Below are 16607 nucleotides of genomic sequence, written 5' to 3' on the forward strand. Positions count from 1 at the left end.
CAATTTATCTTGCGCATCCTCTTTCGAATTGTATCTGACTAGTTTTAAAAAATGCACCAAAAGCCGTAGAATAAAAACGCACCTAGTCCCACATCAAAATGTAAAAAACTCACCTAAAAATGCATCACTAGGTGCGGATATTACCTGCAGAATTATCTGCGTTTACCTGTGGTTTTGATGCGGTTTTTCTGCACCAAATCCGCAACGTGTACACGTAGCCTAAGGGTACAATAACACAACAGAAAGCTAGCCCATTACTACAATAAAAAAAAAAGAACTCACCTTCTTAAATCCCCTCACCTGCCGGCCCACCTTTCCTACTCCTTTTTTACACATGCCCCCTCTATTGTGTCTTACGCCACCACCTCCACCAGATATTCCAACGCAATAGTCATGTGGCCAGCCCCTACATCAAACCTTGAATGGTTATTCCCATCTCAGACATTTATCACATATAGATAGGATATTACATAAACATCTGATAAATGCAGTCCCCACCTGTTTCAATAACTTCTAGAAAACAGAATTAAAGGAGCCACAGCTGGGATGGGGTGGGGGTCCACCTCTCCATTCTCCACCTAGATGCCCAGATGAACCCAGATTGTTCCAATGTGGCCCTCCATTGATACCAGTGGTAACAGCCCCTGCTGGACAGAGAAATGTGACATGTATTGTTTCTCTGTCAGGCACATAAAGACGTCTTTCATAAAAATAGAAACTTTTGGTTCAAAATGGACACCTATGGAAATCAGTATGATTTCTTTAAATGGTAGTATCCCTTTTACTTTTTATGGCACTATAACATTGGAGAGGTGTGAAGTGAGCACATACACATGGTGGCACATGTAGTCCCCAACGGTCTGTATATGGATCAGTAGGCACTCCATGCGCTGCCGCTATATGGGGCCTCCTTGAGGTACTCCATTTACTGCCGCTATATGGGGCCTCCTTGAGATACTCCATTTACTGCCGCTATATGGGGCCTCCTTGAGGTACTCCATTTACTGCCGCTATATGGGGCCTCCTTGAGATACTCCATTTACTGCCGCTATATGGGGCCTCCTTGAGGTACTCCATTTGCTGCCGCTATATGGGGCCTCCTTGAGGCACTCCGCTGTATGGTGCCTTCTTGAGGCACTCCGCCGTATGGTGCTTTCTTGAGGCACTCCAATTGCTGCCGCTATATGGGGCCTCCTTGCGGCACAGTATTCTCACCTAGGGGCATGGGCTATTAGTAGCTTATAAGCACCATTTTACATATTAATACAACGCGAGGCTATAATACACCCATGAACATTGGCGCTGCCCTAAACCTGTTGCCTGGGAGGGTACCCATTTTACCTTACGTACTTGAGCATGTCAATTTTATCCCGTAATGCATTGCACAATACAGAACCATATTACGGGTGGGTTGTTAGTTCCATTTCATCGATGGAGTATATTGAAATCAGTGCTTATATCTGCATATATATTTTGATACAGTGGTATGCATGGCACCACTGAAATGCATTAAACCGTATATTTTAAATACACTGGTGTATGAGGCCGACAACTGCCCTGTGAGGGGCTGTATAAATATGGAGTTGGGCACTTTTTGCAATGACGGCAGACAGCTGGCATAAGTAATGCACATATTATGAAGTGACGGACGGGCTACTGCCGCACGTCACCCACAACACTGACATGCCAATGACTGCTGCCCGGCGAGTTTGCATACACAGCCAGTCATGAGGTAAATATGAGGTAAACGGCTCTGTATGCAGATGAGTGCTGCTCCATGGAACTCGGCGGATCCACCTTAAGCCGCCGGCTCTCCGCTCACAGAGGGCTGGGCTCGGTGGGGTGGGATTTCCTGTGTGAGCAGGTCAGCTGTTCTCTATGTCTGTCTGCTGCTCCCCCCTCCTCATTCACTCTCTTTCTCTCCCTCCTCCGTGGATCGTGCGGTCAGTGCCCCTCTCTCCCCCCTGGTGCCTCTCTCTTGGGATCTGAATAGTGATGTGTAACCTACAGAATGCCCAGCAGCACTGGAAAAAGGTTTAAACCTACTAAATACATCCCTGTCTCCACTGCCGCTGCCTTATTAGTGGGATCCACCACTTTGTTTTTTGTTTTCACGTAAGTACAAGCTGGATGTGACCGGGGCTACCGGTGGGTTCTGCTGGTGGGAGGGCATCTATGCTGCGGGTGGGGCATGGCATCTAGGCTGGTAATAACTGAGAATGTAGGACCACAGGCCTTGATTTAGGATTTCTGCTTTGCCAGGGGAGCTGTGTGGGTATTACTGTCCCCAGTCCTAATTTTGTGTTAGGCCTTCGAGTCGGTTCCAGCTGCCAATGATCTGCTCATATCAATATATGGCAGTAAAATATGGCCTTTTGTTCCTGCAGGGTATGGAAGGGCCCTGTGTTGGGGGAGGGTATGTAGGGCACTGGTTGTTATAGGCTTGATCTGTATGTTAGTCTTGGCTTTCTAGTGTAACAATTCTGCTGGCTCAAGTCTTTCTTGATGTATGGATTCTCCGCTGGGATAAATGCATTGACTTACATGCTGCGGCTGGGCCCTGCTCCTTTTGGACTGGCAAGGCTGGCACGAACTTTGGCTAAGATGGTCTGCTCGTATAGCTTTATTATAACTGATTTCTGTACCACCATCATCCAGCATGGCACTATATATATTGTGCTGGAATTGTATTGTAAATGTATTTTCCAGTTCACTATAGGGCACATCTATCACCTGTGGTAAATGTAACCTCCGGCTTTATTTTATATGTACTGTAAAATGCCCATCTCAAATGTACATGACCGTTCACTACACCAATAACCAGTTTCCTAGTATTCCTATACGTCCTCACCACCCAAGAGTATCTCCCTGATCCGTATCAATTTCAGTAAAAAAAACAACAAAACTTTTTTTTTTTTTTTTTTTTTTTCTTTTCTTAAATACTCCTCTGTGACTTGTACTTTTTAGGAGGGACTGGTAACTTTTTTGATGTGCCATACTGTACCCGGGTTCATATAAAGAATGACAGGTCACTCATTGCTGGCTTTTTCTAGATGCATATAAATAACAATAAAATATAATGCGCCACGCTATCTGAGGCTAAGTTCACACTTGCGTTGTATAATCTGTTACTACGATCTGTTTTTAGATCAGAATAACGGATAAAAACAGATCCGTTAAAAATTAGATTTTTAACTGCATCCGTTACCGTCCTCGCGCGTCAGTTATGTCAGTCACACGTTTTTTTTGACGGAGATAAAAGTGCAGAGTACAGGGCATTTTTCTCCGTTCAAAAAAAACGGACGGCTAATGGATGGGTTATTTTTATCATGGGTGTCAATGTTAAACGTATACAAACAGATTGTAGTCTGTTTTGCATCCGTTATTTTGATCCCATCTGTGATCTAAAAGCTGATCAGAGTAAATAATTTTAAAACGCAAGTGTGACCATTTCAATGTGTATTATGTTCACGGTTATTTTGACAACTGCGTGGTATCCCGTTCACATTGCTGACCAAATTGCATAAAAATGTTATGCATCAGTTGTGCATTCATTCCGCTATGTGTATTTGGGGGGAAATTACTGGATTGGGTAGCATATGAGGGTATGTTCACTCGTAGTGAGCAAAAACATCTGAAAATACAGAGCTGTTTTCAGGTGAAAACAGCTCCTGATTTTCAGAGATTTTTGTAGCAACTTGTGTTTTTCGCAGGGTTTTTTACGGCCATTTTTGGAGCTGTTTTTCAATGGAGTCAATGAAAAATGGCTCCAAAAAACGTCCCAAGAATTGTCCTGCACTTCTTTTGACGAGCCGTCATTTTACGCACCGTATTTTGACAGCGATGCGTAAAATAAAGGCTCGTGGGAATAGAACATCGTCATTCCCGAATTACGTCTGAAAAGTGCGTGTGAACATACCCTAATAGTGCAGTCTGGTAGTTGCACACTATTTCATTCTTCTTCGTTTTTTCTTTTTTTTTTTTCTTTTATGGAGCATTGAATGCATTACTGATGTGAACTGGACCACATTAGTCTATTGCTTATATGGATTTATTAGGAGGGTTTCTTGAGAAACGGACATAGAACCTACTACACAGCAAAGCGTTGTTGGGATAAGTATATAGATATGTCTTTTAGCTTCCGACTACGGTATTCATCCCGTCAAAACGGCGGAAACCTTGCACAACGGAGACAAACTGAAACCATTGGCACCGGATCCGTCACCATTTAAATCAATGGTGATGGAAAGGGAAACCTATGGTTTCAGTTTGTGACAGTCAGGGCTCCGTTCCGTCGGAAACAGAGCCCTGACGCAGATGTGACCATAGCCTTATCGGTGCTACTCGTAGTTTTGGATTCCAAATACTGACACAAAATAACGCCATGTAAAAGGAATGAAGCGACCCTGTTTAGCCATACATTGTACCTATTCAGGGTGCCATTTACACGAGATTTAGATTTCTCACAAACCTACATGTTCCAATCACATTGTTTGCAAATTGTTTCTATAATAATAAAATGTATCAGAAGCTTAGTATTTAGGGCTCGTCCACATGCTGCGGCATTGCCGCGTTTTTTCCGTCCTGAAAAAACGCAGCAGAATACAGTAGCAGCATAGTGAATGAGATTTAACAAATTTACGCACCATTTTCTGCCGTAAAAAAAACATCAGGAGATCGTGCGTTTTTACCGCAGTGGAATGTCTGCATTTTTCAATGGAATTGCTGCAGAAATTTTCAGTAAGAATGTGTCAGTCAGTACGGTAACAAACAAAAACAGAGGTTTCCTGTGGACTGTGGTAAAAACAATTACTGCGGTGTTACCCAAAAACTTGTGGACTGAAGTGCCCCCATTGTTGAACTAAGGTATCCGTGATCTACTAAGAACATATCAAAGATCTACTGGTTTCCTACCTAGGCATTAAAGCAGGGGTCTGCAGACAGCAGCACTCCAGGTGATTTGAAACTACAACTCCCAGCATGACCTGACAGCCTTCGCCTGTCAGTAGATACTGGGAGTTGTAGTTTCACAGCAGATGGAGTGTGGCTGGTTACAGAAAAAGGATCAATAGAAATATGGAATTTTTTTTACCTTCTATTGGAGGTTGGTCATTTAGGCATCAGGATCTTGAGGGTTTTGTTAAAGGCCTGTATAGAAATGACTTGGTTCACTTATCAGATGTTGGTTTGGACATTTTTAATTTAGGTCTAAACTCTATGGTTGAGAGAGCCGCTGTGTTTTTTTTTTTGGGGGGGGGGGGGGGTGGCCTTGTCTGATTAAATCCGACGTGGCTTGTGGGGTTAGTCGCCCAGTTTATGGGTGGACAAGGTCATGAATTATTGGTATAATATTTATTGGTTTTTAATATTTATTAAAATATTTGGTATTTATTTATTCTATTTATTATGTACCCCTTAATAAATACAGCGCCCATTTTATTCCATCTGCATTGTCTCTTGGTCTTTATTTATTACGTTTTTAGTATGTGTGTTTGGAAGGTTGGGTGGCGCTTGTGTTACCATGCTGGTGGTATGAGTTCCGACGACAGCGGTGCAGGTTGAAGCTTTTGGGCCCAGGTTAAAAATCGCTACAAGGCTTACTTACCAACATGTTTTGTTGTGTGCAATGACGTATGGCGTTATAAAAATGAAGCAATTATTTAGTAAGCCAGCTCTGTTCCTCTATAATACCCTTGTAATAACATACTTTATATGGCAATGGGGTCTTCGGGTCCCCATAGCCACTAGAGATTGCAGCTTGTGCACCCTCTCTATCGATGTCACTATATGACATATATTCCACAGCACCGTGCATAGAATGTGTTCACTGACTTTCCTTGCTTCGTTTTGGAATGGTTGTTCCAACGTATTTGTGATTTTTTTTTTTGGGTGTCCACCTACTTTTGGCCATGTAATGTATGTGCTACTGGGTTATGGTCACTTTCAGGGTATGTGCACACATAGTGACCAAAAACGTCTGAAAATCCAGAGCTGTTTTCAAGGGAAAACAGACCCTGCTTTTCAGACGTTTTTTGACCAACTCGCATTTTTCGCGCCGTTTTCGTGGCGTTTTTTACGTCCGTTTTTGGAGCTGTTTTCATTGGAGTCTATGAGAAAACTGCTCCAAAAACGTCCAAAGAAGTGTCCTGCACTTCTTTTGACGAGGCTGTATTTTTACACGTCGTCGTTTGACAGCTGTCAAACGACGACGCGTAAATAACAGGTCGTCTGCACAGTACGTCGGCAAACCCATTCAAATGAATGGGCAGATGTTTGCCGACGTATTGTAGCCCTATTTTCAGACGTAAAACGAGGCATAATACGCCTCGTTTACGTCTGAAAATAGGTCGTGTGAACCCAGCCTAAAGCAGCACTGTGGGGTTGGAACATTGGCTTACCGACTCCACGGCCTTCCTTTAACGTTCGGTTTGGGGGCATTAGGCACATACATTCTATAAATTTAGTAAACCTTATTTTGCCTCCGTAACTTTGATTCTATAGAACAGTCACATATTTGTTTTACATTTTACAAGTTTGCGCTGTGTTGGTCTTGCCATTTTCTACCAGCCAACAATTGTTACTTTTGAGCCATTATTATTACCCTGTGTGTGACTCTGTGGAACGTATCTGGATGATACATTGTAGTTGATTCACAGCAATCTGGCTTTTACAAGGTTTGCTTCTTGGCCTTTATGAAAGATTTGATTCCATCTCTGAATTCTAAACTGTAGAATTTATCTTGGCAAGACCAGAGTGCTTCATGAAGAAAAATTTTAGTCCCGAAAAAAAGAATAGGGAAAGTGTAAATGTTCATGCACACTGCTATATTACGGCTGCTTTTTTTTTTTTTTTTGGGAAAAAGGGTATGTTCACACACAGTGGTTTCAGGCGTATTTCGGGGCGTTTACGCCTCGAAAAACGCCTGAAAAAACGGAAGCTGAACGCCTACAAACATCTGCCTATTGAAATCAATGGGAAAAACAACATTTAGTTCATACGGGACGTCTTTTTACGCCTCTGTTTTAAAAAGACGCCTCCACCTCCCATTGAAATCAATGGGAGGCATTTCCAGGCCGTTTTTGACGAGTTTTGCGGCGCGGTTTCCGCGTCGAAAAAACTCGTCAAACTCAGTGTAAACCCAGCCTTAGGCTATGTTCACACGGAGTATTTTGGGGGAGGAATATCTGCCTCAAAATTCCGTTTGGAACTTTGAGGCAGATATTCCTCTCCCTGCACGCCGATTTTCGCGGCAATTATCGCGCCGTTTTTCGCCCGCGGCCATTGAGCGCCGCGGGCATAAAACAGCGAGAAATACGCTTTCTCCTGCCTCCCATTGAAGTCAATGGGAGGTCGGAGGCGGAAGCGCCCGAAGATAGGGCATGTCGCTTCTTTTTCCCGCGAGGCAGTTTTACTGCTCGCAGGAAAAAGACGCCGACGCCTCCCATTGAAATCAATGGGAGGCGTTCTCGGGCCGTTTCTGCCGAGTTTTGCGACGCGGTTTCCGCGTCAAAAAACTCGGCAAAATACCCCGTGTGAACATAGCCTCAGGCTTTCACACGGCAGTATTTTGGTCTGTATTTGTAAGTCAAAACCAGGAATAGAACCTACTCAGAAAAAAAGTATAATGGAAAGATTTGTACCTCTTCTGTGTTTTGGACGCACTCCTGATTTTGGCTCGCAAATACCGGAGAAACTGACTGTTTTGTTCTTTTCAGTCCATGCTTTTCCAAAGATTTTCTTACTTTCCACTGATGGGAATCCGTTCCTAATTTTGGCAAGAACGTGGACGTGGGTATATGGCTGTGCGATTGCTCCCTTAGCCTCATGCACATACCCATATTCTTAATTATGGAACACAGCATAGCTCTACGCTCTATGATGCAGTACGGAGGTTTCATGCAGCGGCACAAGTTCCTAGACTACACTGTGTTAATAGGACCCGAGGAGATCCATTGTAGTCATCTAGTTCATTCTGCGCTAGTTGCTAGGCAATAGTAAAACCAAGAAGTGCCCTTTATAAGGCCCTGTTCACACAGAGTTTTTTGGCGCGGAAACCGCTCCGCAAAACTTGTCAAAAACTGCCCGAAAATGCCTCCCATTGATTTCAATGGAAGGCGGACGAGATTTTTTTACCGCGAGCGGAAAAACAGCGTCGCGGTGAAGAGAAGCGACATGACCTATCTTGAGGCGGTTTCCGCCACCAAACCCCCATTTCAATCAGTCAGAAACGGGAAAAAAACGCCTCGATGAGTGTTTTGAGGAGTTTTTGTCAAACCACTGTGCAAAAAACGTCTGGAGCAGTTTTTGCAGGATGAATTTTCCCCCAGCAAAAAACTCAGTGTGAACACAGCCTAAGGCCTCATGCACACAAACATATTTTTTTCCTCCCGTAAATACTGGCCCTTTGTCACACATATTCGACCAGTATTCCACCCATATTTACGGACCTGTTTTCTCTGCAATCGGCAGCCCCTTCTCTCTATCAGTGCTGGAAAGAGAGAAGGGGCAGAGTTTCCACAGCGATTGAAAGTAAAAGAAGTACATACGTACCGTTGTCTTGGTGACGCGTCCCTCTTTTGACATCCAGTCCGACCTCCCTGGATGACGCGGCAGTCCATGTGACCGCTGCAGCCTGTGATTGGCTGCAGCGGTCACATGGGATGAAACGTCATCCCAGGAGGCCGGACTGGAGGAAGAAGCAGGTAAGTTAACTTTTAATACTATTAACTCCACCGGTAGTCACTGTCCCGGGTGCTGAAAGAGTTACTGCCGATCAGTCAACTCTTTCAGCACCCGGGACAGTGACTATCCCCTGACGTCGCCTAGCAACGCTCCCGTAATTACTGGTGCACGCACACGTAGCCACCCATAATTACGGGAGCCCCATAGACTTCTATGGGCCTGCCCGTGCCGTTATTATGGCCTGAAATAGGACATGTTCTATATTTTTCAACGGCACGGGCACCTTCCCGTAAGCATACAGGAAGGTACCCGTGGCCAATAGAAGTCTATGGGCTCGTAATTATGGGCGTTTTTACGTTCGTGTGCATGAGGCCTTAGTTTGAAATTACTCATGTCGTTTTTGAGGTGCTTTTTTTAAGACCAAACACAGGAGTGGGTTCAAAAGAGAAGTCTTGCCTTTATACTCTACCTTCTCCTGGCTTTGGCAAAAAGTGAGATCTTCTTCAAGATGACAGGCTTCATTCATCAAAACTGTCTGCACATAGCAACGAATCAGTGCTTAGTTTTAATTTTTTAAAGTGCACTAAAGAATAAAGCATGGGACACCTTTCTTTGACGCGTTTATTATACTTGACGTCCTGTGTTGCAGCACCGTGAAGTAATCTCGAGCCATGGTTATGAAACGCGTTAGGCTCTTCTAACTACTTCTTTTGGTCACAGGCATTTATTTTTGTCAATTTGTTCCTCTTCGCTAACCGTTCTGTAATTTTGGAAAGCTGCATTCTATTTCAAACATCATATAGTGAAATATCCTGTTCAAAGTCAATTGGGAAATGTGCTAGTTTTATGTCAGAATATTCTGAAATCATGATTTTGACATAATCTGGATCTCTATTTCTCGTTTCCCTATAATCTTCAATATTGGCAAAAACTCTTTGGCAAATATCTGGTCATAAAGTAGACAGACGTACAAAAATGGCCATATATGATTAAAACAATTTTGAGCAAAAGCCAAAGTTTATGCATCTTTTGTGTTATTTTTTTTGTTTCCCGTTTTAGAAAATGGCAAAATGTTAATATCTCTTGATATCTCATCAATTTGTGATCGGTGCTGGTTTAACTCCAGGACTTCCACCAATAAGCAGAACGAAGAGGATGGAGCTGAACTGTAGTACATCCGGCTGTGCCTGGTACTAATGAGCCACTGTGCCTGGGAATTCAAAGACCCGCTCAAAAAACTCACTAGAGCACCACAACCCTTAGGGTAAGGCCACACGGAGCGGCCCTGACACGGTCGCAATGCGGCTAACAACTGCGCCGGCACCATGTTCGGTGCAGCTGTCAAACAGCCTGTTAGTGGCCGCATGTTAACGTGGGTAAATCGTCCCTTTATCTGCAAAATCGTGTAGCCATGAATTAATACACCCTTTATGGCCGCACGATTTCCTATTCATTCTCTATGGCAGCGCCGGAAATCTCCGGCGCTCCCATAGAGAATGAATGGAGCGGCAGTGCGCATGTCACCGGAATACCTCTTAACGAGGTATTTGTCAGCTGCTCCTACATGGTGCTGGTGCGGTTGTTGACTGTGTCTTGCCGCTCCGTGTGGCCATACCCTTAGTTGATGGCCTGTCCCTGGTTTATAAAAATAGGGGTGGTTGGCTATAAAATGACAAATGTTATTACTTTTACATTTTATGTCCGTCCATCCCTGAAAAGGCCAGTGAAGGAGTTGTCTGTTTTATACAATCACTTTTTTTCTAGAAGGATCCACTATGATAAGCAGATCAGAGGGTGTTCCATTCCTGGGATTTATGGCTTGTCCACATGGAATTGCGGATGGAAAATATGCAGCGGAATACAGTAGCCGCAAAGTGGATGAGGTTTAACAAATCTCATCCACACGTTGCGTAAAATTTCCGTCCAGAAATTGAGCTGTGGTGCATATTTTTTTTGTTCCGCAGCATGTCCATTCCTGCGGCGGGAAGTGGACCGTGTTGCTGCGTTTTTCAGAGGAGATGTCACCATCTACCATTGATGAGGAAAACGCCGCAAAATACACATCATTTTCTGCAGTCAAAAATGCAGGAAATGGTGCGTTTTTTTCAGCTAGTTTTAGCGGAAATGCTGCAGAAATTGGCTGTAGCAATTCTGTTACGTGTGGACAAGCCTTTACAGTGATCAGCTTGATCTGTGGCCCTAACCTGGCAGCGCCACCACAGGATAAATGAAGCATTACACAGTGCTCATTCAAATCAATGGGATGTCTGTGTTACGCTGGGTCCTCTAGAGTGAGAAGATTTCATTGTAGCTGCTCTCCACTCTGACTATTGCATGTGGGTTCTGAATCGGAGACCACTTCTATCAAATTGGAGCCCCTAGTACTGTTGGAAATTGGTTTTCTAATCCAACACCTTTAGGCCGGATTCACATGAGCGTGCGCGGTCAAAAGGTCCATAAAAGCTCCGTAAGTCAGCAGCATATGATGCGTGGCTGCGTGATTTTCGCGCAGCCGCCATCATTATGACACTCTGTTTTTATGTTTGTAAACAGAAAAGCACATTGAGTTCATTGGGTGCGTGATGCGCGAAAAATGGGCAAATATAGGACATGTCGTGAGTTTTACGCAGCGGACATACGCTGCGTGAAAATCACGGACAGTCTGAACGGCCCCATTGACTAACATAGGTCCGTGCGACACGCGTTGCACAGATGTATTACGCGTTCGTCTGAATAAGCCCTAAGGTTGAGATTTCTTTTTAACTGCTCTTTAAAAATGAAGTGTGGACTGATTGCTATGGGCAATGTCTTTCTGTTTTAGGCATGGTTAGTTTGGCTTTTTAGATTTATATCAGTTGGGCCATTGGCAATTCAACTTTGCATGTTCTTGTGTTATTGCTTTGTTCTTCCTCTGGGATAACCTTTGACCTCATACATTGCAGTAATTTACATTGACTGTCCTAAATTACCATCTCAGCATGCCAGCCGTGTTCTATGTATATTGCCACAGATAACGCAATATTCTGGTAATTTATTAAAAAGAGAGAGAATACAGCAAAGTGTGTGTACATTACATTCAGGTTTCAGTAAGGGACAATGTAAAAGGATGATAGTGTTTATAATGGTCTTTCTATTCCTGTGATGTAATCCCTGCTGCTTCATTGTCTTGATCTTATAATTGTATAAACATCTCCCCATACATTAAACTAATAAGTAGCTAATCCAGGGTCTCAGGAAGATAAGAAGATCGCTCTGCCTTTTATAGCAAAGTAGACTGCCCAATATCCATGCAGTGGATGGATTATACATCATAGCTGAGCGTTCTTGGGTTTATAATAATGGCTTACAATAAGTCTGATGGATGCACAGTTCAAAATACACACGGATTTAGGTTTAGTGCATCCCAGATATACGGTAAACATGTTATTGGTTCTACCTGAAGAAACTAAAGGTGCATAGTCTGTCTTGTAAAGTTCTAAAATGTACTGTACAAAATTAGTTGATAGTATGTCTGATTCCTATCAAAACAGAGAGTGAACATCTGACTTAGGCTTCATTCACATCTACGTTGGGCTTCCGTCCATGGGTTTCCGTCAGGGGAACCCATGAACGAAAATCAGACGTAAACCATAGCTTTTCTTTTGCATTACCATTGATTTCAATGGTAACGCTTCCTTTGCAAATGGTTTCCAGTTGTCTCCATTTCGTAAAGGTTTCCGGTTTTTTTAAGCGGAATCAATAGCATAGTCGACTGCGCAATTGTTTTTGCCAAAAGAGCGAAAGCCCGACGCAGATATGAATGAAGCCTAATTTCTCTTCAGGTCTGCTGTTGTATAAAATCACAGGCCAAAAATCGGGCGAATGAGTGCTCGTTTATCGGCTGATCGGGTCTTTTTATGCGACCCTAAAAAATGGTCACCCGTCTGCAGCACATTCTCCCGTGTAAACAGGGGATGTGCTGCAGACGAGATGCAAATATATGGGGACATATGATCGTATTAACGATTGTTCGTCTGCATAAATTCTGACCATTGCTCCCTTTTAAATGGAGCAAACAAGCGTCAATCAACATGCTTGTATTGTTGGTCGGCACTCGTTTATTGGGCAGAAAAAGGGCACTTATACAATTGGCTGCTAGATCTGGCTTCTGGATGTCAGTTTTGGCCATTCCTGTATACCTCCATTCATCAATGTCAAGCTAGAAACCTATTCCTGCAATACAGATTACTTTTGTCGTCATTCTAGACAGACCTCTTTATGGCTTGCGCACTTATTTTTGTTTTTTGCAGTGTTGTAAAAAAAATAATATTTTTTTTATTTTTTTTATTTTATGGTACATGCGTTTTGTATGGCTTTTTCTGTGGCGCTTTTCCAAAATAGTGTTTCTTTTTATATACTTTTTTTTTTGTGTTTGTAAGTTTTGCATTGCAGATCATGTGATTCAAATGTCATTATTCTGAAAAAACACCACAAAAAAAACCCATAAGAAACGCAACACATGTTGACACATGCATTTTATTGCATCAGGCAAAAAAAGACCTATGGACGTCTATGGGAGAAAAATGGTACTTACTGCCTGAAAAAAAAACCAAACCAACATCTTGCTGTGATTTAAAAAAAAAAAATGCCACTGACCCAAATAAACACAAGACAAGAGAAAAAAAGTCACAGAAAAGACGCAGCGTTTGGAGTGCGTTTAATATTTCCCTATTGACTTCCAGCTAACATCTGGCTGCAGCGTTTTTTTTGTTTTTTTTTTAAACGCTGTGTGTGAAGGAATCCATAGGGTATGTTCACACGGCCTATTTTCAGACGTAATTCGGGCGTTCTACGCCTCGAATTATGCCTGAAAAGACGGCTCCATTACGCCTACAAAAATCTGCCCATTGCTTGCAATGGGTTTTACGGTGTTCTGTTCCCACGAGGTGTCATTTTACGCGTCGCTGTCAAAAGACGGCGCGTAAAAAGAGGCCCGCGTCAAAGAAGTGCATGTCACTTCTTTGGATGTTTTTGGAGCCGTTTTTTCATTGACTCCATTGAAAAACCGCTCCAATTACGTCCATAATGGACGCCGCGAAAAACGCGCTTACTTGTAAAAACGTCTGAAATTCAGGAGCTGTTTTCGCCTGAAAACAGCTCCGTATTTTCAGACGTATTTTGCGTTTGCGTGTGAACATACCCTAAGGCTGGATTCATGCGGTATGTTGGTGCAGTTTTTCAAGTACAAGCCAAGAGTGGATGCAAACAGGAGGAGAAATATCAGTTGTTTCTCTATACTTTCTCCTTCCTTTTGTATCCACTCATAGCGTTGGCTCAAAAAACTGCATGTGTAATCTCTATTTAGGGGCATTTAGTGAGGACGATCGTCTCAGTAAGGCCTTATTTACACGAGCGTGTCCCATTTCAATGTCTGTGTGGTTTCATTGTGTCATCTGTTTTTCTCCTCTGCAAGCACGTCCTGGTTTCATCCTTTTTTTTTCTTTCTGCATTTCTTTCAACTAATTTGTGAAAAACTAACAGCACACGGATGAATAAGGGTATGTTCACACGAGGTCATTACGTCCGTAATTGACGGACGTATTTCGGCCGCAAGTGCCGGACCGAACACAGTGCAGGGAGCCGGGCTCCTAGCATCATAGTTATGTACGATGCTAGGAGTCCCTGCCTCTCCGTGGAACTACTGTCCTATACTGTAATCATGTTTTCAGTACGGGACAGTTGTCCGGCAGCGAGGCAGGGACTCCTAGCGTCGTATATAACTATGATGCTAGGAGCCCGGCTCCCTGCACTGTGTTCGGTCCGGGACTTGCGGCCGAAATACGTCCGTCAATTACGGACGTAATGACCTAGTGTGAACATACCCTAAGGCCTTATTCACACAAACTTATTTCTCATCCGTGTTCTGTCCGTTTTTTACTGACCCATACAATTAAAAGGGGCTATTCACACACTAGTTTTTTTTCACGGAGCATGCGTTCGTTGCAGGAAGTCCTATTCTGGTCTGTTTTTTTTTTTGGTTTTTTTTTGCGCCCATTAAACTCTTATGTATGAAAAAAATAATTTTTGTAGATGCAATCTCATGTGTATACAGTTAGTCTGGGTTCACACAACCTATTTTCAGACGTAATGGAGGCGTTCTACGCCTCGCATTACGTCTGAAAGAACAGCTCCAATAAGTCGGCAAACATCTGCCCATTACTTTCAATGTGTTTTACGATGTACGATGCCGGCGACCTGTCATTTTACGCGTCGCTAACTATACATAACTATGATGCTAGGAGCCCGGCTCCCTGCACTGTGTTCAGTCCGGTACTTGCGGCCGAAATACGTCCGTCAATTACGGATGTAATTAGTGTGTGTGCACATACCCTAATAGGCGCTTGATGTAGATAACTACTGTTTTGTTTTTTGTTTTTAAAAACACACACGTTTTGTTATTGACCAAGTTATGAACATTTTTCAATTTATGCAAATTTTTTCTAAATGCCCAACTGGGCGGTTTTTCTTCTATTCACTAAGTGGGCATGGTATAGAAAAGTGTATGATGCTGACCAATCGGCATCATACACTTCTTCATTCCAGCCCAGCTCGCGAGATCACGCTGTGACGTGACTTCCTCCTGCAGGTCCTTCACCGGAGCGACGGAAGACTGAACAGACATCGCCTCCAGCCGCTGTAGATTCAGATAAACATCCTGGCACAGCTGCAGGCGATGTCTGTTTAGTCTTCCGTCGCTCCGGTGAAGGTAACGTTACAGCGTGATCTCGCACGATCACGCTGGGCTGGAATGAAAGAAGTGTATGACACTGATAGGTCAGGGTCATACACTTTTCTATACAACGCCCACTTGGTAAACAAAAAAAAAAACGCCTAGATGGGCATTTAGAAAAATGTATAAATCTAAACATTTTCATAACTCCGTCAATAATAAACGTCTTAAAAAAAATAAATCCAGTAGTTATCTACATCAAAGCGCCTATTAGAATAGGTAGGAGATAGGGCAGTTATAAACTGGTGACCGAGCCTCTTTAGGGTATGTTCACACGCTTAGCAAAAAACGTCTGAAAATACAGAGCTGTTTTCAAGCGAAAACTGCTTCTGATTTTCAGAATTTTTTGTAACTACTCGCGTTTTTCGTGGTGTATTTTACGGACGTTATTGGAGCTGTTTTTCAATGGAGTCAATGAAAAACTGCTCCAAAAACGTCCCAAGAAGTGACATGCACTTTTTCGCGGGCGTATGTTTTACGCGCCGTATTTTGACAGCGACGTGTAAAATTACACCTCTTGGGAACCGAACACCGTAAAACCCATTGCAAGCAATGGGCAGATGTTTGTAGGCGTATTAGGGGCGTTTTTCAGGCGTAATTCGAGTTGTAAAACGCCCGAATTACGTCTGAAAACACTGCGTGTAAACATACCCTTAAGGTTATGTTCACAAGTGGCAGACCTAAAAATCCATTTCTTCAAACATTATTCAGAAGTATGGGGCTAAGTTCACACTGGGCGGATACGCTGTGTAAAGGTACACCGCAGCTGCGGCGGCAGTCACATGGGATGAAACATCATCCCAGGAGGCTGGCCTCTGACATCATCCAGGCAGACATCCTGGGATCCAGGCCGCCGCTACAGCCTGTGATTGACTGCAGCGGTCACATGGGATGAATATTTGCAGTGTAATAGCTGCGATTCCGCCACAAATGTCACATTACTTGACTGTTTGTTTTAGATCCCCATTGAATAAAATGTGGAAAACCCACAACAAAATAACAGCGATTCCGGAACCACAATTGCTATGCTGCGGCTTAAAAAAAAGCAGCGGTCAATTTGTGTGCGGAATCTCTGCATATCACGTACGGAGCGTGTGGATAAAATTTCTTGAAATCTCATCCACTCCTCTGCTACTATATTAAGTTGCTGATTTTC

At 43.2% G+C, this 16607-nt stretch overlaps 1 protein-coding gene across 1 annotated transcript in view; it reads left to right on the top strand.

Annotated features, from left to right (window-relative positions):
* Window positions 1-1852: 1852 nt before the first annotated feature.
* Window positions 1853-16607, top strand: part of ZDHHC8 (zDHHC palmitoyltransferase 8) — a 121200-nt gene continuing 106445 nt past the window's right edge. The window contains exon 1 of the mRNA XM_075832599.1: window positions 1853-2115. Coding sequence (XP_075688714.1) covers window positions 2012-2115 — 104 coding nt within the window. The 5' untranslated portion in view covers window positions 1853-2011. The remainder of the gene's footprint in view (window positions 2116-16607) is intronic.

Source organism: Rhinoderma darwinii, chromosome 1, assembly GCF_050947455.1.
Source record: "Rhinoderma darwinii isolate aRhiDar2 chromosome 1, aRhiDar2.hap1, whole genome shotgun sequence".
Lineage (NCBI taxonomy): Eukaryota > Metazoa > Chordata > Amphibia > Anura > Rhinodermatidae > Rhinoderma > Rhinoderma darwinii.